The 24,371-nt window shown below is 35.4% G+C and overlaps 2 protein-coding genes and 1 pseudogene across 2 annotated transcripts; all 3 read right to left on the bottom strand.

The window, feature by feature from the left end:
• Positions 1 to 2,081: 2,081 nt before the first annotated feature.
• On the bottom strand, positions 2,082 to 3,115 carry LOC140889890 (uncharacterized). Its single transcript, XM_073297630.1, has 2 exons — positions 2,799 to 3,115; positions 2,082 to 2,727 (listed from the first exon to the last, which is right to left on the bottom strand). Exons 1-2 carry the CDS (start codon positions 3,113 to 3,115, stop codon positions 2,082 to 2,084), a joined length of 963 nt encoding a protein of 320 aa, XP_073153731.1.
• Positions 3,116 to 9,671: 6,556 nt separating this feature from the next.
• Positions 9,672 to 12,126, bottom strand: LOC140887663 (galacturonosyltransferase 8). The gene is made up of 3 exons (XM_073295068.1): positions 11,880 to 12,126; positions 10,414 to 11,652; positions 9,672 to 10,128 (listed from the first exon to the last, which is right to left on the bottom strand). Exons 1-3 carry the CDS (start codon positions 12,039 to 12,041, stop codon positions 9,853 to 9,855), a joined length of 1,677 nt encoding a protein of 558 aa, XP_073151169.1. The 5' UTR covers positions 12,042 to 12,126; the 3' UTR covers positions 9,672 to 9,852.
• A 5,721-nt stretch (positions 12,127 to 17,847) lies between these two features.
• Positions 17,848 to 19,231, bottom strand: LOC140889889 (uncharacterized; annotated as a pseudogene).
• Between the last annotated feature and the right edge of the window lie 5,140 nt (positions 19,232 to 24,371).

The raw sequence follows: 24,371 nt of genomic DNA, 5'->3' as shown, positions 1-24,371 counted from the left end.
AAGTGTAGTGTTGTCTCTCGTGTTGACAACATCATCAACAACACCATAGTTTTTCAAAAAGTATTTGAGATTTACACACTTGATTACCCTCGATTTCAGAAAATTTTCAGAAGTGGTAGCCTGCACACTAAAAGAACAGTCTTCATTGGACTCAATTAGGTAGCTTTTTCCATTTTCTTCTGATGATTTACAAAGTTTGTATATATGCCATTGGTCATCAAACTTATTAAAAAGTTGAACACTAAATTTGCGAAACCACCTTTCACATGGGACAAGAACATGGAATACACGTACATCCCTCAACTACTTCGTGGTTTAGTCAGAGTTTGATTTTCAAGGGCCAGTGTGTTTCAATAAAAATTTTGCTGAAAAACTTGGCATTAGTCTAATCACTATAACAGAGATTAAAACACTACACATCACAAGGTGAATGCAGAATGCCTAAAATCCTAAACATGCATGAAAAAAAAACAACAGTGTTGTCTATGATGTTGTAACACCGGCGACAACACCAACAAATGATTTTAATGCAAACATGTTGATAGAACTCCAAAGATTTGAGAATCTCTCTAAATCTAAAAAAATTTGTGAATATAACTGCCAGTTGGTTATTAGTTCCAACAAAATCCATTCGGATCACACCTTTCTCTACTAAATCTTGAATCAAGTGATTTCCAATGTCAATGTGTTTTGTGCGAGAGTGTCAAGATGGGATATTTGAAAATGTCAATTTCTCTCGAATTATCACAATAAAAACTTGCACATAAACACATACTGAGCATAACATCAAGATGACTAACATTCAAACACAAAATACAACCAGTAATCTTACAGTATCCAGTGTTATCAACACAGCCTACAACACTGTCCTCACACAGTTTTTCATTCGATCCATAGGTGTTTTATTTGGCACAATATTACAGATAAAAATAGGAGTGACTTACCTGTGAGTACACATAACTCATGCATACTAACCCAATCATCTTTCGATAGTCAACCTTCTCTTTGGTGAGCTAGCAAGAAATATCCTCTCCAAGTTGATAACAATTGTCCGATGAACTAGTGACTGTCAAAATACAAAAATTATTCTTATCAAAAACTTCACAAAGAGTTTTATTGAATTTAACATAAAGATCATCATCACAAAGTTGACTAATGCTAATAAGATTAGCATTCAATCCTTCAACATGTAGAACATTGTGAAGCTTGGAAAGTCCTTCTACGTTCAATGTGTCTTTACCAACAATCTTTCCATTAGCTCCTCCTCCATATGTCACTTTTCCTTTATCTTGTTCAACATAATCAGCAAGATACTTCTTCGATCCTATCATGTGACGAGAACTCCCACTGTCAAAATACCAATAACCTGCAACATTAGTTTTCAAGGAAGCATAAACAACATTACAATTAGATTTAGCCTTTGGAACCCAAATATTTTTCTCAGTATTTTTCTTCCTGAAAGTGTTTTGGTGCAGTGTTGGCAACACTGGTGACAGCACTTGCCTGGTATTCGAGTACATATAATCATACCTGAGCTTAAAATAGTAAGGTTTTATGTGACCTGGTTTTTGACAGTAGTGACAGATGTACCGACGCTTCCTATGCTTGGTCCTCTGAGCAGGAACTTGTACTTTCAATGGAATTGGTTTTGGCTTAGAAGATTCACTTGGAATACTAGCAGAGCTATTGTTCTCCTTGACAAACACAGTTTTCGATGACTCTCCCACTTCAAACTTGTTGTTCTCAAATCCTAGTCCAGTTCTATCATTCTGTCCCATCATTAACATTGATTCCAATTTGACTTTGCTTGATTTGAACTTGGAAAGTGTAGCTGTAGCTTTTCCAAGTTCCTCTTTTATTCTGTACAACTCCAAATCTTTCTTGCTCAGAAAAACTTCAAGTCTAGCCACTGCTGCTTTTAGTTCACTGTTCTCCTTTGATAGAGCAGAATTTGACTTGTTCCTTGTCACCCAATCAGCAAACAATTTTTCATACATATTCTGGACATTTTCTAGAGAAAGCTCATCCTCATCAGCATCTTGATTATTCAAGTCTTTAGTTACCGATGCATTCCAGCACTTCTATTTTCTGTGAGTGTTGTGGCTAAGTGTTGCAACACTGGCAACAACACTGCTTTTCTTTTGCATCAGAACAGTTAGTGCATTGTGAGTTTCTTCTTCTCCTAGTTCTATACCCTCTTCAACTTCATCATCGCTTAAAGAAGCATTCATTCCTCTTCGAAGTCTGGTTGGACACTCATTCTCATAGTGACCAAAACCTGTGCATTCATGACACTTCACAGAATCAATCCTCTTTGATATAGCCAGCGTTTTTCCTTCACTGTGTGTTCGAAATTGACTCTTAGATGGGGTGGTGTTCTGTTCTGGTCCACCAATTCTTAAGGGTCTTCCAACAGCAGGAGTGATTGGAGCTTTAGATTTCTGTCCAGGTTTCTTTGAGTCTCTCATTCTCTTTAAGTAGTTACCAAATTGTTTGGTAAGCAAGTCAATGGATTCATCTCCTAAGTCAGACTCATTTACTTCCTGCGTCAGATCAACAACATAATTGTATGAGTCATTAGAAACTTGTAGAGCAATAGACTTACCTTTGTCCTTTCTCCCCATATTCATATCTAACTCATACGTTCCCAGTGAACTCATCAATTCATCCAAACTCAGAATTGATGTATCCTTAGATTCATCAATAGCAAATGTCTTCATTTGAAATCTTTCGGGAAATGATCGCAGCACTTTGCTTACAAGGCGTTCATTTGATATGACATCTCCTAGATCGATTGCCTCATTTCAATCTTCCTCAAGCGGCGTTCATATTCATCAATTGTCTCACTTTCCTCCATTCTCAAATTTTCAAACTGAGTAGTGAGAATCCTTTTTTTGGTTCGGCGCACACTTTCAGATCCTTCACATTGCATTTGAAGTTTTTTCCAAGCCTGTTTAGCACAAACACAGTTAGTCACCAGTGCAAACATGTTAGAATCAAGAGAAGTAAATATAGCATTAAGGGCTTTGTTATTCATGTTTGAAGCTGCTGTTTCTTCAGCATTCCAATCTGTTTCTGGTTTGAGGAGAAAATCTCTGTAGTATCCCGGTTCCATTTTATAAGATTAAGTGATTTTAAACATGTTAGAAAATGACATATAATTTTAAAAGTGTCAAAACATGTTTAAGGAGTCCTTATTTGGTCAAAATAAGTGGAAAATCAGATCCGGAACGTCCGAAAATGGTAGGGTAGGTCCCGGGGGTCCAAAAATCAATAAAGAAAGGGTGTTCACTTCGGAGCCACCGTTGTGCATATCGGAGCTGCCGGTACAAACGGAAGTTCCGATGCGAGAACGGAGCTTCCGATGTGCTGTTTGAAGACGTGGCAATGAGAATATTACACGTAGCTGCATGCAACACATCGGAGCTTTCGATGCAGCAACAGAGCTTCCGATTGCAGCTGTATGCAATGTGGATTCCATGCACAGAACGAAGCTTCCGATGGCACAAACGGAGCTTCCGTTTGTGCTCTATAAATATGTGACGAAGGGGCCTCATTTTGAAGGAAAATCACACCTCTCCTTGGCCCATGTTAGCCCATTTTTTATGAGCTTTTGGGTACTCTTATTTTAAGAGTTGGATTAGGTAGTAGTTTTTATTTAGCGGACAATGTCCGTAGTAGCAACCAGGCGGCGGAGCTCTGGCGAGGCGTTCAGGGGTCGTAGCTAGGCTATGCCCAGGCTCTGGGGCATGCGTCATCAGCGGGTTGACGATGGAAGAAGATATGGCTTTGGTTCCCTATAGGAAATAGGGAGTATGCTATAAAGTAGTTAAGGCTTTTAGAATAAGATTATAATGCATGAGTACTTTGCATTGTAGTGCAGACTGTAGGCTTGGACATAGTGCTGGTATAACTTGCCTAGTAGAACTAAGGTACGTAAGTACAGACTGAGATAGCCAGCTGAATATACATGTTTATGTGTTGCATAATTATGTGTTGCATTGTTATCTGTCATGGTATGCATGATTTACTGTTCATGATTTGTATGCGGCATTTGCATACCATATTGAGCCTGCTATCCTTTTTGAGATAGCCAGTTGTTCTAGGGTCGCTCAACCCTAGGGTTGTTGTTATTATACGATCGGGTACCGTGTGACAACCACTGGACCGACGGGGCAGCGTGTGCGGTTTTGCCCAGGATGGTGATAGTCCAAGATCGGGTTCAGTATGTGTGGCACCCACCGGATCTTCGGAGCAGCGTGCACATACTGGAGGCGCCTAATTACTGAGCATGATTTTTCAGATATGATCCCAGTTACCCAGAGCATTCATAGTTTTTTGTTGCATGCTTCATATAGACCTGCATATTCAATACTTTACGTACTGGGCGTTAGCGCTCACGTCCCTGCTTTTATCTCGGACACCCCATTCGATGGGGCAGGTTTGCAGGTGGATCAGGAGCAAGAGATGTAGTTGGTCGGTGACCAGGGCTTGGTAGCAGGAGTCTTCAGAAGAGTTTTAGATTAAGATTTTAACTGGTATTTATTCGATTTGGTTGTACCAAGATTTATTTATCTTGGGGCTGTATATCTTTAAGATTTTTCCGCTGTTATTTCTTTGATTATGTTTAATTAAGTTAAATACATACTTAAGCTTCTGATTAGTAGGTGATCACAGTGCGGGTCACTACAATCTTCTTCTCCATCAGTTCTTCTGGGTGGACTCCAGCCTTGTAGCACTCGTTGCCAAGCTTTTTCATCAATGGATTTGATATAGACTCGCATCCTAACTTTTCAAATAGCATAATTGGATCCATCCAAGGTTGGTGGTCATTGAGTAGTGCCGGAATATTATTTCCATAATAAACTCTGTCAAACACAAAAACCAGAATCTCACTTAGTATCGTCAAGTGTTTGTCTCTGAAGCCACTTGAAAGGATTTGAATTCTCAATTACAGAAATACCAGATATAAAATTTCAGAGGTAGTGTTATTTTCAGTATTGTCAACACTTCAAAAAACACTTATGCAGCGGAATAATTAAACATAAAATAAATAACACAAATATTTATGCACAAGTAATTAATACTTGTGCGGTGCCTCATGGCAAAATGATCACTAGAAAAACAAACCAGTTTACAAAAACCAACTAGTGAACATATATGAAAACCTACTTTTCTCAACAAATTGAGAAAATAAAGAACATTATAAAAACTAGTAGAAACTAGAATAGAAAAACCAATATGATGTTTATGTGCCGAAAAACAAAAACCAAGGAACCACTTTCGAATCAACACTTCACTCGCGTGATTCTTCAAGTGTCTCCAACAATTTATGGCAACACGGTTATTCGGCAACGATCGGCAATAAAGTTTCTTCAGAAAAATCTCGATCAACTCTCAAATATATTCTGAACTATTCTCTCTGTGTTGATCTTGTTTCGTTGCTCTCTCTCTCGTTCTGTAGGATAGTCTTCTTAAATATATTTTTTTAGAAATCCTACCAAAAAATTCAAATACAAAAGTTGTTAGGATAAAATATTTGATCAACAGACTTGATAAGATATAACTCATCTCTTTAAACAAGAGATAAGTTGTTCAACTAAAATATACACGATAAGATAAATATGATAAGATTAATTTAAACTCATGAGATCAAAATAAGTACTTGTCAAAGAAAGGCAAAATTCTAAAATTCTCAATTAGAGAATAACGTGATATACACGTTTTTTCATTTTTCGCTGATAATTTTTTATTATGTTTTAATTAACATTATTGCATGCTTAAACTTTTGATTAGTAGGTGATCACGGTGCGGGTCACTAAATCTAGGTATTACAGGCGTCTGTCAAAATCCCTTTACGGTCGAAGGACACAACTCCGCTACAGGTTTGATAGCCCCTCGCTAATGTCCGACCCTCAATAGTATGGCTAAAAACATCCAAAATATACACTTCACCAATGAAACACCTAAAACATGCAATAACTATGAGAAATCCCGACCTATTAATTTATAGGCAACGATCGGATGATCTGACCCTCGTTTGGACGATCTGATTTTTGCATGTGGTGATGTGTCAACAACGTCTTGCACCTAAGCGGACAACTGTGTTCGGATGATCCGAACCCACTCGTGTTCTTTCACTTTTAACATCTCACAATCTGCATGGCCTAACTTCTCTTCGGGCATTCCGGTCTTGTTCGGAAGATCCGATATCACGTTTGGTACTTCAAAACTCACAGCGATGGATCCGAACTCTTCTAAGGGCTCGAACTCAAATCCTTTGATTTTGAACTGTTTAATCACTTGATTTTCTTAATTACTAACCCTTTAATCATGTTTAAAATTTTAATTGCATAATATGGTGCTTGGGTCACTATAGAACTTTTAGTTTTGGTGATGTACTGCCTTTTAAGATTAAGAGAAAATCAATTAAAAAAAATAGTTGACACTAGCAATACACTAGGCTAAAAGAAAATCTATAACAGAAGTTGTAGTCTTGACTGCTTGTAGAGGAAAAATAAAATTCAGTAGACTATTAACCTTCTGAAAGAAACACTTTCAGTACCCTATATCTAATTGAGTGTACTATGTGTCAAAAAATCTTTCTCATTTATATGGCCATGATGAAATAGTCTTTTATTCAAATGTTGAATTTCTTATAAAAAGGCTCGAGGATTAAAAGCTCTCTCTAAATACTAACGTGAATCATACTTACAAGACTCGAGTTCTTAAAAGCATACTAAGATTTCAAGAAAATCAGCATGCTCTCAAAGTCTATGAGATTAGATCTAGAAGATCATTCGTGCTATTGTTACTCACGCTCACTCATTGTATAATATATTATATATTGTGAAGTGACTGTAATGTATGAAAAGAGCCTTTTCCAAAATTAGTATTGATACCCCGGTGAAATATCCCGGGTTATCACTAAACCCGAGTGGTTGTCAGAAGCCCGGGTGCGGAGTGGTTTCCAGATTGGTGGGTGAGAGAAGGTCAGGGAGAATTAGCCCGGGATCCTGGTCTCGAGAAGCAGTACACGGGAATAAATAGTGCCCAGGAGAAAATAAGAAGAGAGCCCTTCCCGGGCCAGAGATGTCTTTCCTTGCCAAGAGAGCTCTTCCCGGGCCAGAGATGTCTTCCCTTGCCAAGAGCTCCCTTCCCCTGCCAGGGAGCTCTTCCCTTCCCAGAGAGCATTTCCCCTACGAGGGAGCTCTTCCCTTTCCAGAGAGCCCTTCTCGGGCCAGAGATGTCTTCTCTTGCCAGATCATAATGCGGTCCCCACAGCATGGGCACCATCTGGGATTGGAATAAAATAATGATGCATTGGTATGGGAGCCATCCGAAAATTATAAGAGCCGTCACTTCGCATTAAATTTTATCTCCTCGTATTAAGTGTTGTTAGGTCACCCATATTGGGTAATCATTAGGACCTCTCTCAGGATTTCCTATAAATACCAGACCCCCTGAGCCCGGTCAAGGTATGTTCATTTTTATCTTCACAAAACATTCTCACGTCTTACACACACTCAATTTCTCAAGCTCATAAGCCCTCTTTATACATCTTAAGCTGACTTAAGCATCGGAATGGTGACACCGAAGACCCCTCTGGCGCTCCACTAACTAAGCTTTCTTCTTTCTTGTGTGCAGAGCGTACAAGCGTACAGTAAGGAAGCAAGCTCCTATTCTTTTATCACCCACTTGATCAGATTATCTGGGTTCTCTTTCATCGGGTTGTTATATTGTCTCAGGTACCCGATTTTATGATCGTCGCAGCAAGTATCATTGTTCTAATGTGTTGTGATACTAGTAGTTTCAGTAGGCAAGGATAAGATTTATTGAAGTGTGTTTGTACCAGTGTGTACTAATCAAAGTCTTATAGTGACACTTTCTTAAAACAGAAGAAGATGAGACGTAGATGGATTTTGTTATTTGAACTTTCATAAACAAGACTTGTGTTATATTAATTATTACCTTCTACTACTTTTTGTTTCTCCAAGTGTTGTGGACTTTTTTTGCACTTTCAGTAGTTTGTTGCATTTACAAAAGAACGAGACCATCTTCTGGCTCCTTAAAACGGTTAGAAGCACACTTTTCAGAAGCATAAGAGTAAAAAGTTGGAAGTGGTTGATTAAATTTTTCTGTTGTTGCAAAAGGTTGGCAAAGTAGAGGAACAAAAACGGTTTTTTATGTTGCAAATTTTTCTTTAAAAAAAATTCAGTTCTTTAATCTGTCATATGTATTCGCTGTCGAGCCAGGCTTGAAATCATTCCAACCACATTAAACCCGTCTAACTATATTTGCTGTCATTTTAACTTTGAGATTCGTACAGATCCTATGAGTAGGCGTTGTGAAGTTCATTTTAAAGTATGTGAAATTCACGTCATGTAGTGTGCTGAAATTTCAACCTTTAGATTTAAAGATTACGAGCCTTAATAAAAATACACGAAACTGGATTCAAAAAAAAAAAAAAAAAACACGAAACCCATGTAATTCAATGATTTTAAGACAATAGGGTATAACTTCCCTGGGGTAACATAGAGTTTGCTCCTGTTTAACAAATATTTCAAAGGCACGGTGAAATTCGTGTTAAATACGCCAACAAATATTTCAATTTTCAATAGCTCTCAAACTATGGGTTACAAATTTTCAGATTTATTTATTTTTAATCAAAAAATTATATTTTAAATCTTTTTATTATTGAAGTAAATTGAAACAAATTATATCAAATTGTTGCCAAAATGAGACACTGTCCTTCAACATTTTATCATTTAACCCCAGATTCTAGCAGAATCTACAATTTGAAACCAACCCGAGCTGACAAGAAAACACGAGAAAAAACAACAAAATCTGAAGTGATAGAAGGTTTGAGATACAAATGGGAGATATCTGAAGTGAGAGATGGAGAGTTGAGGAATTTGAAACATCCCCCAAATATTGAGTACATAAATAAGAATACTTCAAGTAAATTTTTTTTTTTTGGATAAGAAACGATTATATATCAAATATTAAATACGTAAAAACTAAAAATTAGACAAGTGATCCGCGTACAGCAAAAGAAAAGACCAGATCTCTAATCATATCAACACTAAACAAAAGTCCAATCTCTTGATAAATCTGAGATTGAAACACTCTCACTTGAGTAATTTTTAGTATCAAATATCTATTTTCTGCCAATCAACTATTTCTAACTCCTGTTAAAAATGTTGGACCGTAATCTTATTTTCTATTTCCATCCACCATTCATCCTTTTCTATGTTGAATTGGAGATCACCATTTAAAGCTAACTCGATCATATTCATTACAAATCTTTAAAGTGTTCTAAATCGGGGACGTTTCTTTTTTATCATAAATTTGTCATACATCCATTCAATCTATATGTTCATCCAAACTAGTTTGAAGTTAGTTGAAAATGTATACCAGTGTCTCTTGGAACAATGCTATAAACTGAACAAATGGTAAAAAAAAAAAAAAAAAAAAAAAAAACAACAGAATAAATAATTGCAGAAACTATGGAACACAATTATCTTACAAACATCAGAAGCTTTACGCAAGGCCTGTAGGTAACATCTATGCGTCATACCTATCCAAATAATACTTAACTTTCCAAGAGAATCAATTTGTTCGTGTAAATGACAATTTATATAATCAGCTTTCAGCAACTGCGAAGTTAATAATGATTAATGAACACATATAAACAATAACAGAGCGGATGAATGTTTTAAACTTAAATAATAAGTTGTTTCAACTTCATAACTACTGCATATAAAATTTACGTGTAAGGAGAATTCAGAGCCTCAAAGGTTCTTGCAGAACTAACTTGGCTTATGCGAGCACAGTTTCAACAGTGAGCACTTATAGGCCAAAATTGCATGTCTTCACATACTCATTTTCATAATCAACATACTTCGTCCATAAGGGACGGAACTGAGAAATTGCAATGTCAAGCCATGGCTTCATATTTCCATTGAAGTGTACCACTGCAGCATTGTTGATCTCATCCCAGCTGATGCTTGGATTATATCCGAGCCCCAACACATGCCAAGACTTGTCTAGAGGCTTCGTAGTGGAGTAGTAAGTAATAAGACCTGGAGGCAATGTCCCTAATTTCCATAATGTTCGATTCTCATTCTGCAAAAGATTCAGGATATGAAGTTATATTCGCAAGAAGTTAGGCATTCAAAAAACTTGTGATCATATAAACCAATTCTACTTCCACCCGGGTTGTAAATTTAAAAAAGAAGCAACACAAAAAGTTTAATGAACCTTGAATTAAAAAAACTTCAGGTTAGATATATATACCCTAAATTGCATGTTATGGTTGAATAAAAAAAACCCTGGTGTTAAAACTATAATTATTTGGAATAACCCAATAAAAAATCATTATGTTATAATAATGTGAGCACTTATTCTAACCAGATTCTGCCAATAGTGGTATTCTTCAGTGCACTTCTCCTTTCTCCATGCATCCAAATCAAAGAAATTCATCCCATAAGCCCACGCGCATGCCTTAGGACTAAACCTGGCTTTGATAAGAGGGTGAGAGAAATTCATATATTGTGCATAACGGTGAAATGATCCAAAACATGTCTCCACTGCACCATTCACCTTCCCATCCATATCAATTTTCCAAAGGCCGGTCAAATCCCTTTGAACAACTATGTCATCATCCAAGAATAAAATCTTGTGCAACTTTGGGTACATTTCTGGCAAATAGAACCGAAGATGGTTCAAGATTGATAGATACTTCGGGTTCCTAAACTTCATATTTGTTGTATCTTTTGTGGCATTCTCAAGCTTATTCTCAAAGTAAAACTGTTGTAACTTGGAAGACTCGAGCTGTTTTAGAACTGGCACATAAGAGGAATTTAGGAATTTATAATCTTCCACAGCCTTCACTTCAATGTGAGCACCACTGTAATCTCTCATCTTGAACATCACTTGCATAGCCCCAAGATTCATTTTATCAGTCACGACATGAAACACATGCTTCCATGGCTCTTTTGTGTTTTTCACAGCTGAGTTCACCACAACAGAAGCAGCAATCACGTTATCGGAGAAAATTGCGTAGTGGTAAAGCTTTGGATCCTCAATCTCTGGCTTGGGAGGGTTTCCCTCATCCGTATACTTGTCAGGATGTGCAATTCGTTCTTCCATCAACCTTAACGCTAAGCAGTGCAAGCTCTTGGGGATGGACTTGGCAGCAATCAAGCTTGAAAAAGCACCTTGCTTTTTTGCTTTTGTCAGCTGTTCATTCAACCCAAAGATGGTATCTTTCAGCTTGTGGATTTTCAATTGATTATCGAAAGATTCTTTAGCCTCAGCAATCAACTGCCGTGTGAGCTTAATTCTTTCCTTCACCTCCTTCTCATAATGCCTCAGAACCGGTTCATCAATTGAATTGGCATCCGAATCAAAAAGAGTTCGATATGATGGTTTGGAGATCAGATCAGAGTAATTCCTGGAGAGATCTGCAAAAATCCTTACGATCTTCGAATTCTCGAGCTTGAGTTTCCTGGCATAGGAAGCATAAGCTAAAGCTAAACCTCTGTGATCCTCAGCTTGTTTCCTGATCTGATCCAGCCGTGGCTTCAAGGGGTCTGACTTTAATGCTAAAATTGATCTTCGGAGGGACGGCAAGTTGGATCCGTAACCCTAAATTATTAGACAGAAAACGCAAAACTCAGACACGTGATGAATGTGGAAGAAATAGAAGTGAGAACAAGCGGATTTTGACGAATAAACGCAAAAATGGGTTTAATCAAAGCCAAATGACTGCTGTAGAGCGAGCGAATGAATGAGAGGAATCACATAGTAACAATAAATGTAGCATAAATAAACTTCACATTCAGAATAGCAATAAACGCAGAAATCGAAGCTACCAAGCTGAGATCGGCGGCATTTGAGGAACTGAGGAGAAACGAGAGTGCGATGAAAAGAGAAGCGGCGATTGCAACTGAAGCGGCGATGAATTTGAAAGTGAAAGCGGAGGCCCGAAACGAATAGCCCAAGGCCCGATCCGACATGGCCGAAGTGATTGCCATTTGCTCTCTCAACACCGTCAAATCATATATATTATTATTATATGGTCGTAAGGAGAGGAGATTTGAGACGATGGCTGTACCTGTATCATACAAATTCTGACCCAAGGATCAATTTTTATTTTTTTTTTTGTTTTGTTCTAACGGGATTTTCGATTCGACCGACTTCGTTAAAAAATATTATTTATATATATTATTAATTTTTACTATAAATATATATTGTATGTCCAAAATTTCGTGTTTGGATAGACTGAATCAAATATCACAATTGTTTGATGTAAAATTTATTGTATCACATCTCACAATAAATAATATTTTTACACCCAAGAGGAGTTTGATTGCCCCTGCCAATATTTTCTTGGACTAGTCTGTCACACATAGTTTGCTCAGTGTGGTTTACCTGACTAGCGTAGTTTGCAGGCTATTGCATTAGTCCGGGGTTTACCCAGAGCGCACCGAAAGGTAGCGGCTGCGGATTCCCACGTAAAAAAATAATAATAATAATAATATTTTTACTATAAACACAAATGAGCTTAAAAAAATAAAAACACAAATAAATTATGTCACACAAATGATGATAAAACATGTTCGTTAAAATGACGATGTTTATATTAAAAATAATATCACAAATATTGTCTTAATTATTATATAATAAATAATGAATGAAGTAGTAGTTAGATAGACATTAGCCAGTTTGGATACAAAAATTATAGCTTAAAAAAACCCTTAAATAAGCTCAATTTTTTTAAACATTTTTATTAAATAAAAAAAATAGAAGCAATTTTAACATTTGGATAAATATTTAAAAATGATTTTATTTAATTTAAATTTTTAAATAGACGTAAAAGCATAAGCTAAAAAGCCAAAATTTTAACTTTTAAAAAACACTAGTATTTTAAGTGTTTTTTTTAACCAAACAGTTCATTTTTCAAGAAAAAAAACTATTTTATTTTTTAACCAAACAGTTCATTTTTCAAGAAAAAAAACTATTTTATATATATAAAAAAATTGAGTTGGTTTTTATAACCAAATGCACTCATAGGTGGATAGCGCATAAACAATTAATTAAGAACACTTCCTCAAAAACACTGCCTCAATTAAAATATAATACAAACCTAAGAAATTATTCACAAATTTGCAATAAAAAACAGAACATATCTTTTTAAAATATGAATTACATCTCATCTCCTTCTTGGAAACTGTCTCTCGCTAATTGTGGGAAAATGAATGTGGATGCATGTGTTAACCTTAATACATATACTGTTGGTTATAGTGTTAGTAAAAGTGCTAGTTAATACGGTATGATTTATATTTTGACTTTTACAATTTAGCGATTAAGGTGACACGTATAAATACAGATTGTACATCATTTTTATCTAAATATACGAAAATAACTTTTTTTGGTTTAAGGTTTCCTTCACTTTAACATGATATCAGAGCCTACAAAATCCGGGATTCCGCATTGTTTTTCGTAGGATTTATCGCTCTATTTTGGTGATTTTTGTTGATTCTGCAGATTCGTTGTTCGATCATTGTCGGTCTCTTTTTCTTCGCATTTGTATGAAGTGTTCATGGCGACTTCAGGCAATTTGAATTTCAATGATCCTTTGTTCATACATCCATCGGATACTTCAGGTATGCATTTAGTCAATGATCAATTGGTTGGTGTGGAAAATTACGATGCATGGAGATGGAGTAGAGCAATGTTGATTGCACTTCGTGCAGAGAACAAAATTTCTCTCATTGATGTTACCTATAAGCGACCGACGGCAGGGAGTACGACTTCTGCTCAATGGGAGAGAGTAAATGCTTTGGTTTTGTCTAGGATAATGAATACGGTGTCGAAAGTGATTTTTGGAGGGATCGTATATGCCACTGATGCTTATGTTGTTTGGTCAGATCTAAAGGAGTGATAAGGTTAATGGCTCACACATCTTTACGATACACAGAAACCAAGGACGAATCCAAGAATTAAAGTTGGGGTGAACTTGAATTTAATGTGATAAATTATATATTATTACAAGAAAATGTAATATATATATATATATAACAAAAAATCATTACATTATACTATTAAAAAAATTTATTTTTCATGAGCCCATATGTTTTTGTCTCTTTACAATTTTGGTCATTTATGTTGTTATATTTCAATTTTAGTTTGTCAGCTTTGTTTTTTGCAATTTTAGTCCTTTTTTTACTTTACAATATTGACATGAAAACAATGCAATGTTGATGTGTATAGTGTCAGTGTGTCGCACTAGCACTTTCCATAAAAATAGACTAGAATTGCCAAAAATAAAAAAAAAAATTGGAAAAAACGGTGAAATTTGATAACATAGGGTTGTGCGCTAGAATTAAGATGATGGGCTAGGCATCGGGTGTGGAAAATGTGAGTTTTAGTGGACTAAGTAAAAAAACATACATAACTAATAACAAAAATTTGGGGTGGGCTACAGCCTAAGACTGTCCTAAGGTAAATCCGTCCTTGTGCTCGGGCTTCTATTACCTCTACGACAGAGAAGATACAGAATGACTCTCCGTGGGAATGGGCTGCCCCGCCATTAAATTCCTTCAGATTGGACGTTGATGCTGCTTATAATGAAGGCACTAATAGCTTTGCTGTTGGAGGGGAAGTTCAGAACCATGAGGGATAACATGTGCTTGCATTTGGCAGGAGAATTGATAAACCACCTTCTGTCTAGTGTTATGAGCTTTTAGCCATCAAGGTAGGACTAAGGATCGCTACATCATGTAACCTCCAAATTCATCAAATCACTTCGGATTCTCTTCTTGCGATGCAAGCAGTTACTAAGATAGAAAAGAATCTCAGCTATGCAGAATATATCTATCGCTAATGATATCAGGAGTCGGTTGGTTTTTCATAGTAATATTCTTGTTGGCCATGTGAGGCGCTCAGCAAACAAGGTGGCTCACTCTATTGCTACTTTTGTTATTTTTTCCTCTCCCCAGTTTGTGTGGGAGACTGAAAATTTTCTTTTGTAGTTGATTCATTTTGTAACTCAGACTTACAGATTGATTAATAAATTACAAGATTTTGGCCTTCAAAAAAAATTAATTAGTTATTAGATGTAGATTGTTAATTACGGCCATGTCACAAATTGTGTTCCATTAATGACATTTAGCTAGTACTCTGTCGTCGCTAAGTTTTGCGAAACATAAATTCCTATAATGCGAAAAAAATTGTTTAGTTCGTTCCTGAATATGATGATCTCTTTTCTCAAAAAAAAATGATGATCTCAAATTCCTATACAAATTTTATTTTAAATTTTACAACAATCACACGGTCTTTTATCAAGCTGTGCAGTAAGAATTAATATCGCACTGTACTATTTGGGTCCAACTAGTGAGTCTAGATAGCGTATGCATTCCGCGTATTCATCATTTTATGTTAATCAAATTAAATATTTGTGTCTTTATTTATTTATTTATATATATAGTTCCTTTGTTTTTAACTTTCATGTATTTTCAGTTCTATATTTTTGTTTGTCAATAATATTGATCAATTCTTTCGATTCAAATTAAATGTCCTTTTTTTTAAAAGAAAAAATAATTAAAAAATAAACAATGATGAAACTTTGAAAAATCCCAGCTAAGTTTTATCCTCACTTACAATAAATATAAATATATATATATATATATAGCAAAGGAATAAATTAAATCGAAGACAATTAAACGAATTGACTATACGATAATCAATACAGCAAACGGGACAGATCCAGGAATTAGAATTAGGAGGGGTTTGAACATAATGTAATAAATTATATATTATTACAAAAATAATAAATTATATATATGTATAACAAAAAAAGCATTATATTATCCGTTTTCTTTCAAAATATATATTTTTTAAAAATATGATTTTTTTAAATTGTCTTTTTAAAACACTTTTTAAAAAAAAAAAATAAAAGCTGAAATAATTTGTGTTAGATAATTAGATTGAAAAAACTTTTTTAAAGTCGAGTCATAAAAAAACATTTGAAAATTTATAATTTTGAGTTTTTTAAAAAAACATTTATTTTGGCTTAATTACGTGATTTTAAAAGCACTTCAAATTCATCCAAACACATTTGAAACAATAAAAATATTTTTTTTAAAAAAAAACATTTTTTTTCTCTATCGGCTTCTTAAACCAAACACATTTTATGTTGTACAACGAAGTTGTGCCTAGAGAAATTTGAAACATAAAATTATCTATAATAGAAACTATATCTACATCTTTAGTTAAATCTCAATTGGAAATAAATATTAGAAGTTAACTAAAATTTTATCTTCAAAACTCACGTTAAAATATCATGCAGATCATGCCGAATTGTTTAATATTTAATTACGTAAATTAACTATTTAGCTTACATTGGTGGAGAGTTAAATGGAATTGAAACAATTTAAGAGAATTGGGCTGGGCTAGAAGGTGTAGGCTTTGGAGAAAAAATTTAAATAGGTAGTTAAAAAAAATATTTTTTTGGGCTGGGCTACAACCCATGACAACCCTTGCTATGATCCGTCTCTGTGACAGAGACATCGGTGGGTTATACCAAAGACAAGACTCCATTTCTGAATACTACTGTAAATTGAAGCAGCTTTGGGATGACTTTGTGTCTCTAGTAACTCTGTTTTCGCGTGCTTGTGATATCGCTCAAACTTACATCAAGAATGACCAACGACTTAAGCTCATGCAGTTTCTCATGGGTTTGAATGAGAGATATTTGCCAATACGGGGTCAAAGTTTAATGATGGATCATTTGCCTACTGTGGGAAAGGTTAATTTTATCCATAATATCGCAAGAGGAGTCTTATCATTCATTATTATCTACCATACCACCTGCTTCAGTTTTTTATTCAACACAGACTAAAGGTGATTAATATAGGAATGAAATATTGTCAGTGTACGGGACTTACCAAGGCAAACTGTTACAAGCTTATGGGATATCCACCTGGTCATAGACTATATAAACAACCAAATAGATATGGTAATAATAGCCAAACAAATAATTTACTAAGCAACCACGAGTTGCTGCTCAGGCACATGCAATTCATGAAGGGCAAATTCCTGATGTTCCTCAAACCGATGCTCCAGCGACTCAAACTACGCAAGTTTTTAGTCAAGCTCAATATACTAAGATTCTAAAATTGCCGGGGGCGAATAACTTACATCCTTCCAGTGAACCAGTGGTCAATATGGAAGGTATGATTTCTGATTGTGATATTTCAGATTGGATTATTGATACAGGGGCGAACGTCCATATGACAGGAAACTCTTCGTTGTTGCAAAATACTAAGTCTATGGGTGATACTCCTGGGTCAGTTCGATTGCCTAATGGTGGCAGGATTGAAATAAATTTCATAGGATCTGCTGCTCTATCTGATTCTATAATCCTTTCCAACGTTTATTGTGTCCCTGAGTTTCGGTTTTATTTCTTGTCTGTGTCAAAGTTCACTCAATCACTTGGTTGTTTTGCCACCTTTCATCCTCGTTTTTGTTTGTTTCAGGACCTCATGACAGGGAGGATGGTGGGGATTGGTAAAGAAAAAAGGGGGGGCCTTTACCATATTGACATCAAATCTTTTCATAAATTGGCATCTTCCCTGTCCCTTCCCTTTATTATTATTTTCATATTTGTTGCAATACTTTGAATTTTCAGCATGATATAATTGCTTGTAATTCTCTTAGGTTGTGCTTGGATTGAGGTATTTGGATTTGTCTGAGAATTTCAAATCAGTGGATTTTCAAATTCATTGATTTGAATCTTTTTCTTCTTAAATCTCTTGCTTGGTGGATGAACATAAAACTTTAAAATTGATTTGTCCTTGTGCTGATCGAACACAGGAGATACAGAAACGCCATCGAACAATCGGTCATGTCATCCCCCATAACCCCCTGTGGCTCATCTTCTGCACCAAATTAATCGATACAAAATTGATTTTGGCCACGGTTTTGCCCTCGAACAAACTATTCAACAACCTGAAAACCATGAACAATACAAGGGCCACGACCGTGCCCGATTTGAACTTGAAAAAGGACTAATTGCGGCTCGATTCCTTCAACAACATCTCAACCCGATCAATTTTCTTGGTTCTGGACAACTTTTTTACAATATTGGAGGAGACCGTAGTGGCGTCGAATGTCTTCATGGTCTCGAGTTTCTTGGACGCATTGTCGATAGTGGATTTGAGGGATTTGTAGGAGGAAGTACAGTAGATGAGTAGCCACGAGATGACTTCGCAAACCCGTGTGGTGCAGGGGAATTTCCAACCACCATGAGGCTCGGAGTATCTGAAGCTTGAAGAAAGCAAAGTGGAGAAGATTTCAAATCAGCGGCTATGGCTAAGGATTTAAATCCGCTGAAAACTAGGGTAATATATCCATGGCCCAAATCAATTGATTTGAGATTTCAAATCTATGGGTCACTCAATTAGTTGGAGTGGATTTGAGCTGTGGATTTGAAATCCAAATCAGCCCAAATCCACCCATCCAAGCAGGGCCTTAGTGATGACACTTGGCATCAACAATTGGGTCATATGTCCTTATCTAGAATGTGTAAACTTCTTTTTGTGTCAAAATAAACCTTCATTGATTCACTGTGATATTTGTCCCAAATCCAAGCAAACTCGTTTACAATTTCCTACTACTAGTTTTACAAATCTGCACACTCATTTGATTTAGTCCACATGGATATTTTGGGTCCATTTAATACTCCAAGCTTACATTCTGAACGTTATTTTTTACCTTTTCTTGATGATTTTTCAAGAGGGACATGTGTTTGCTTTTTACACTCTAAACTGGATGTTTTTGGAGTTATCCGAAATTTTTTTGCAATGGTTTTAACCCAATTTCCACAAGCAATTAAAGTGGTGAGAACTGATAATGCAGCATATTTTTTAAAAGCTGAGTGCAGTACTTTTTTCTCCTCTCTTGATGTTATTCATCAACGTTCTTGTGCCTATACTCCCCAATATATGGGGTGGTTGAAAGGAAGTATAGACACATTTTCGATATTGCTAGATCGTTGTGTTTTCAATCGTCTCTTCCACTGAAATTTTGGGGCGAATGTGTACTTAATAACCTCGGTCTACTTCATCAGTCGTACTCCTAGTCCCATTCTTAATAATAAAACTCCATTTAAGATTTTATTTCATTATAAACCTCCCACCTAGATACCATCATCTTCGGACATTTTATTGTTTGTGTTATGTCACAAATCTTCCTTAAGGCACACAAATTTGCACCTCGAACAAGTTCACATGTCTTCCTAGGATATTCAAATATTCAAAAAGGATATAAAGTGATGAACCTGAAAACCAATAAATCTTCACTTCTGGGGATGTTATTTTCCATGAAGAATTAATTTTCCCATTTTCTCAACCTACATATTTCCTGATCTCCCAATATCCGAAGGTTCAATCCAATCCATAGACAGTGCCTCCGCTCTTGTGTGCTCGTCCAGTTACTTGAAGACTTAAAATGAAATGTTTTTTCCTCTAGATTACTATGAACACAAAAAATAAAGGTAGTTGGATATATCTTACTATTTTATTATTATATGATAAAGTTTTAGCACTATAAAACTGTTTTGGTCCAACACGATAACACCAATATCGAATTTCATATGTAACCCTGAAATCTTTCAAGTTTAATTATCTCCAACATTCTATACAAATAGAGATTTCATTTTATACACTTATTAGTATTTTTAACACATCGCCTCACAATATTTTTCCACATTTAAATCAAATAAATCTAAAGATTTAGTAAATAATTTTGTTGTATATTTAACCATCGTATAAACATATATAAAAATTATACTAACACAATTTTTTTAAAAATAAAAAATATATTTATCATATAATATTTATATCTTATATATATAAATATAATGTGTGTACAATGTCGCTAGTACACATAACTCTAAGAGAAAGAAGAAACGAAGAAATGCACTACAAAAAAAATACGGAGGTTTGCCACGAATTTTGCCACGGTTTTATATAAGCGTTGCAAAATGCCACGGTTTCCTTAACCGTGGCAATTTTGCAATGGTTTATACAACCGTGTCAAACACGAAGCCACTGTTGTATAAACCGTTGCAAAATTTGTAAAGTTTTAAAAAAGCGTTACCAATGGCCACGGTTATAAAAACCGTGGCAAAAAATAAATCCACGGTTGTATAAAACCGTTGCAAATTTTTCCAGGGTTTTAAGAGAAGCGTTGCAATTTGATAAATGCGACGCTTTAAATAAATCGTGACAAAAATTTGCAACGATTTATTATAAAACCGTTGCAATTAATATTCTACGTGTCCACACGCAATCGACGCATCAACACGCACTGTACGCATCTCCACACGCAATCGACGCGTCAACACGCAATGTACGTGTCTTCATTAATTGTTCCACGCGTAAACTTTATATTGCAACGGTTTTTGAAAAATCGTGACAAAATATTCAACTATAAATCCCCCAATTCGTCCAGACCATTGTTGTGATACACATTCAACTATATATATTATATGCTTTTGAAATAACTATAAATATAAATATAGTTTGTTTGGAATTGTCTGCTTCAGCATACAGTAGCTAAAAAAAAGGGTACGTGATATGATTATACCTTATTTTTTGTAAATGCACCCAAAAATATAGAAACGTGAATTTGGACCTAAAAAAAAAGGTATGTGATATGATTATACCTTATTTTTTGTAAATGCATCCAAAAATATAGAAACGTGAATTTGGACACTATTATTATTACAATGTGATATGATTATATTATTGTTATTGTGTACATATTGTGTCTTACTACGTACTTTTTAATTTATTGTATATATAGTTAACTTATTATTCACACATTTTTTTTGTAAATGTTTATTTATAATCATGTTATTATTTTAAAGGAGTCTCTAACATTTATTTATATAATTTTAGTATCTACTCAATTTTTAAACTATATATTTAACATATAATTTCATTTTATTATATAAAATCAATCTATAACATCTAATTATAATAACGTGGTGTGATTTCTATTATTTAACTATCTAGACATTCTATTATTTAATATAATGCTATTGTATTAAAGAAGTCTTTGTGTAACACCCGGTATTTTTAAATACGTAAATCCGCATGCATAATTAGGATATTTAATTATTTAAATTTTAGATTTATGGGTTAAATAATTATGTGAATTATTTGTGCATGATTTAATTTATTTTAAAGCATTTAACCCATAATTAGTAATTTTTATGATTTTTAGTATTTTAATTAATTGTTTTGATCGCGTAGACGGGAACGTGGAAGGACGAGATACCAAAATATTTTTAGCCAAAAATATTTTATGAGTTTTATGAGCCTCAAAATAATATTTTAAGGTGTTTTGTCAAGAAAATTTTAGTATTTAATTATATATTTATTTAGGAGTTTATTTTTAGCCAAAATAAGTCATTTTAATGACTTTTATTAATGTTTAAAAATCCCTTAAATTTATATTTCGGGATTTATCTTTTATATCAGATTATTTTGTATTTTTTAAAAGTTTAAAATCTTATATTTATGTTATATTATCTACCTAATTATTTTATGTTAGTTATTATCCTAGATTATTCCTAATTATCAAAATTTAAAACAAAAACATATCCTACTCTAACTCCATCAGCCGACACCTTCTCCTTCCACCCCATTCTCACGATTTCAGCAGAAACCTTCAAGCTTCCATAGCCAACTTTCGATCGTTTTGTCAAGGTTTCGTCCAATCGTCGTCCCGGAAACGTCCTACGCACTTAGCTCTTTATTTGCATCGGTGAAAGGCATGTTTTCTTCCACTTTTTAAGACCATATCAGTGGGTATATGTGTGAGTGTGTATGCATCAGATTATGTACTGTCTTGTTCGATTTTTGTAAGAAACTTTGGATTTTGAATGAACTATTCACGTTTTCTGCATGTGTTGGCTTGTTCATGATGCATACTCATGTTTTTAAGGAAGGGGCCGATCCAGGGCTGCTGGCCACGTCTGGGGTGATGTCTTAGGGTCCCTAGGATTGAATGGCTTGCCTGGTTCGAGCCATGCATGGCCAGGAGAGGAGCTGGTTCAGAACAGGTCCTAGGGTGCGCAGGTTGAGCGATGTTGGGAGATTGGGTCGTTCTCGGTCCATAAGGCGTGTTTTAGACTGATTCCAGTTGGGTTAGAACCACAAGACATAGGGGAAGGTAATCCAAGTTGTGCTCCGGCCAGTGGTGGCCGGATCTGGGCGGCCGAACGGTCGGAACTCTGCTGTCGCGCGTAGGAGGCGAGCAGAATAAGGGCTAGTTTGTTTTGGTTCGTTCTCCTTCGTTAGGGCTCGGATTGGGCTGGTTTTTAGCTTGTTGGAAATGTCTTGAAGAGGGCTAGGGGTAGGTGGTGGTGCTCTGGCCAGGGGACGGCCGGAGCATGGCGGCAGCAGCCCCGGAAAGCTGCTGCTCGCGGCCGAGGAGAAGGATAAGAGAGGGGTTCGGGTTCTAGGGTTTCTAGCTGGTCCGGGTCGGGCTATGGGTTCCGGGTCGGGTCAGTGGGTCATGGGTTATGTTAGTTGGGTCCGGGTCTGGGTTAAGTGAGTCGGGCTCGGGTATTTTTATTTTTAAGTTTTAAGTTTAACTAAGTATTTAATGGGCCTAATTAAATCCCAAAATTTAATTGGGCTCCATTTAATTATTTTGAGTCAAATTTATTTATTTTGGGCTTAATTAATTTAATTAAGTAAGTCCATTAATTTTATGGGCCTTGGGGGCCCATGGAAATTATTGGGCCAGTCTTTGGGCTTTTGGGCCCATTGGGCCAGAATAGAGTGTTAATGGGCTTAAATTAATTATTTGGGCTTAGAATTTTATTCTTGGGCTTAAGTATGTTATTGGGCCATTCTCAGTGTTAATGGACCAGATTTAAGGAAAAATGGGCTTGAGTGTTAGGGCCAGCAGTTCAGGACAACCCATGAGAAAATTGCATGTGTCCTGATTATATATTTAATTATTTTTATGCATTAAGTTATTTTAATATTTATATGTTAGTAAGAAATTAAATTAAATATATATGAAGGACACACATTTTATTCAAGTACATGCATTCATGAAATAATATTTTATGCATGATTTAATGTTTAAGGTTGAGCAAGAAAATATTTTATATTGGAAGTTGAAGTAGTGTGACAATTTAAGGGGGATTCGTCCCCATATGATTGAAGGTAAGTTTACTGCCAATTTAAGAGGTGATTCGTCACCGGCCACGTACGTTGGTTTCCACGCTGATCAGTATTTAATGTATGATTTAAGGTTACACTATGGATACAACCATGCTATGGTAGAAAATTAATTTTCTCAACATTGTTATGTATTATATTATTTAAGTTTATTTAAGTTAAGTTATGATATGTAATTTTTAAGCATGCTCATTCATGTATATGTATGTATTAGTATTTAATTGTTTTAAATTATTTTCAAACCCTTGTTATGTTAGCATGTTGGGCCTCTAGGCTCACTACACTGGTATGGTGCAGGTGAGTTTGTTGAGGATGAGGTTGTTCCCACCGGAGGCGAGGATGTATGAGCGGGCATGCAGTGACCCCGTGACCGTGATAGATGTCTGAGTCACCTTGCATGTTTTTGAATATTTTAGCATGATACATTTTTATTATTTTTCAGTGGTTGTGAGTTTAGAATATTTTATTAAATATTTTCAGTGCATGCAGAATTTACTCATTTTTATTTTGCAGTATTCTTAATTAAATGTTTGACTCAGATGTTTATTTTATTTTAAAGAATGCATTTTTATTTAAGTATTTATTTGTTTATTTATTTATTTATTTATTTTAAATCTTTTTATTCTGTGCATATATGTATGGGCATATATGTACATATTTTATTTAGTAAGTATATATAAAAAAAAAAATTTCCGCATATTTATTTATTAATTATAGAGATAGGGTCGTTTCAGTTGGTATCAGAGCACGGTCCTCGGAGGGGTCATTACTGCTATGCGAGCTCAGAAATCCACGCTACCGGTCTGTAAGTTTTAAATGTTTATAGCATGATTTAATTTTTTAGAATTTAAGTTAGCATTAATTTTAAACAACTTAGTTATGCATGGCGATTTACGTAAAGAAATATGTGGTGGTGCAGAATGCCTCCCAGACCGATGAATAGGCGTGGAGGATCTCCACCTACACCTCCACCTCCACCTCCGCAGAACCCTCTAGCAGCATTGGAGCAGGCCAATGCGAATATGATGGCGGGGATTACTGCTCTGTTAGAGCAGCAGGCTACTCGTCCCAGGTTATCCCATGAGGAGGATGTTGCTG

Source organism: Henckelia pumila, chromosome 3 (genome assembly GCF_033568475.1).
Source record: "Henckelia pumila isolate YLH828 chromosome 3, ASM3356847v2, whole genome shotgun sequence".
In the NCBI taxonomy this organism is placed as follows: Eukaryota; Viridiplantae; Streptophyta; class Magnoliopsida; order Lamiales; family Gesneriaceae; genus Henckelia; species Henckelia pumila.
Note: the sequence above shows the minus strand (reverse complement) of the source record. Positions and strands in the feature narration are given on the sequence as shown.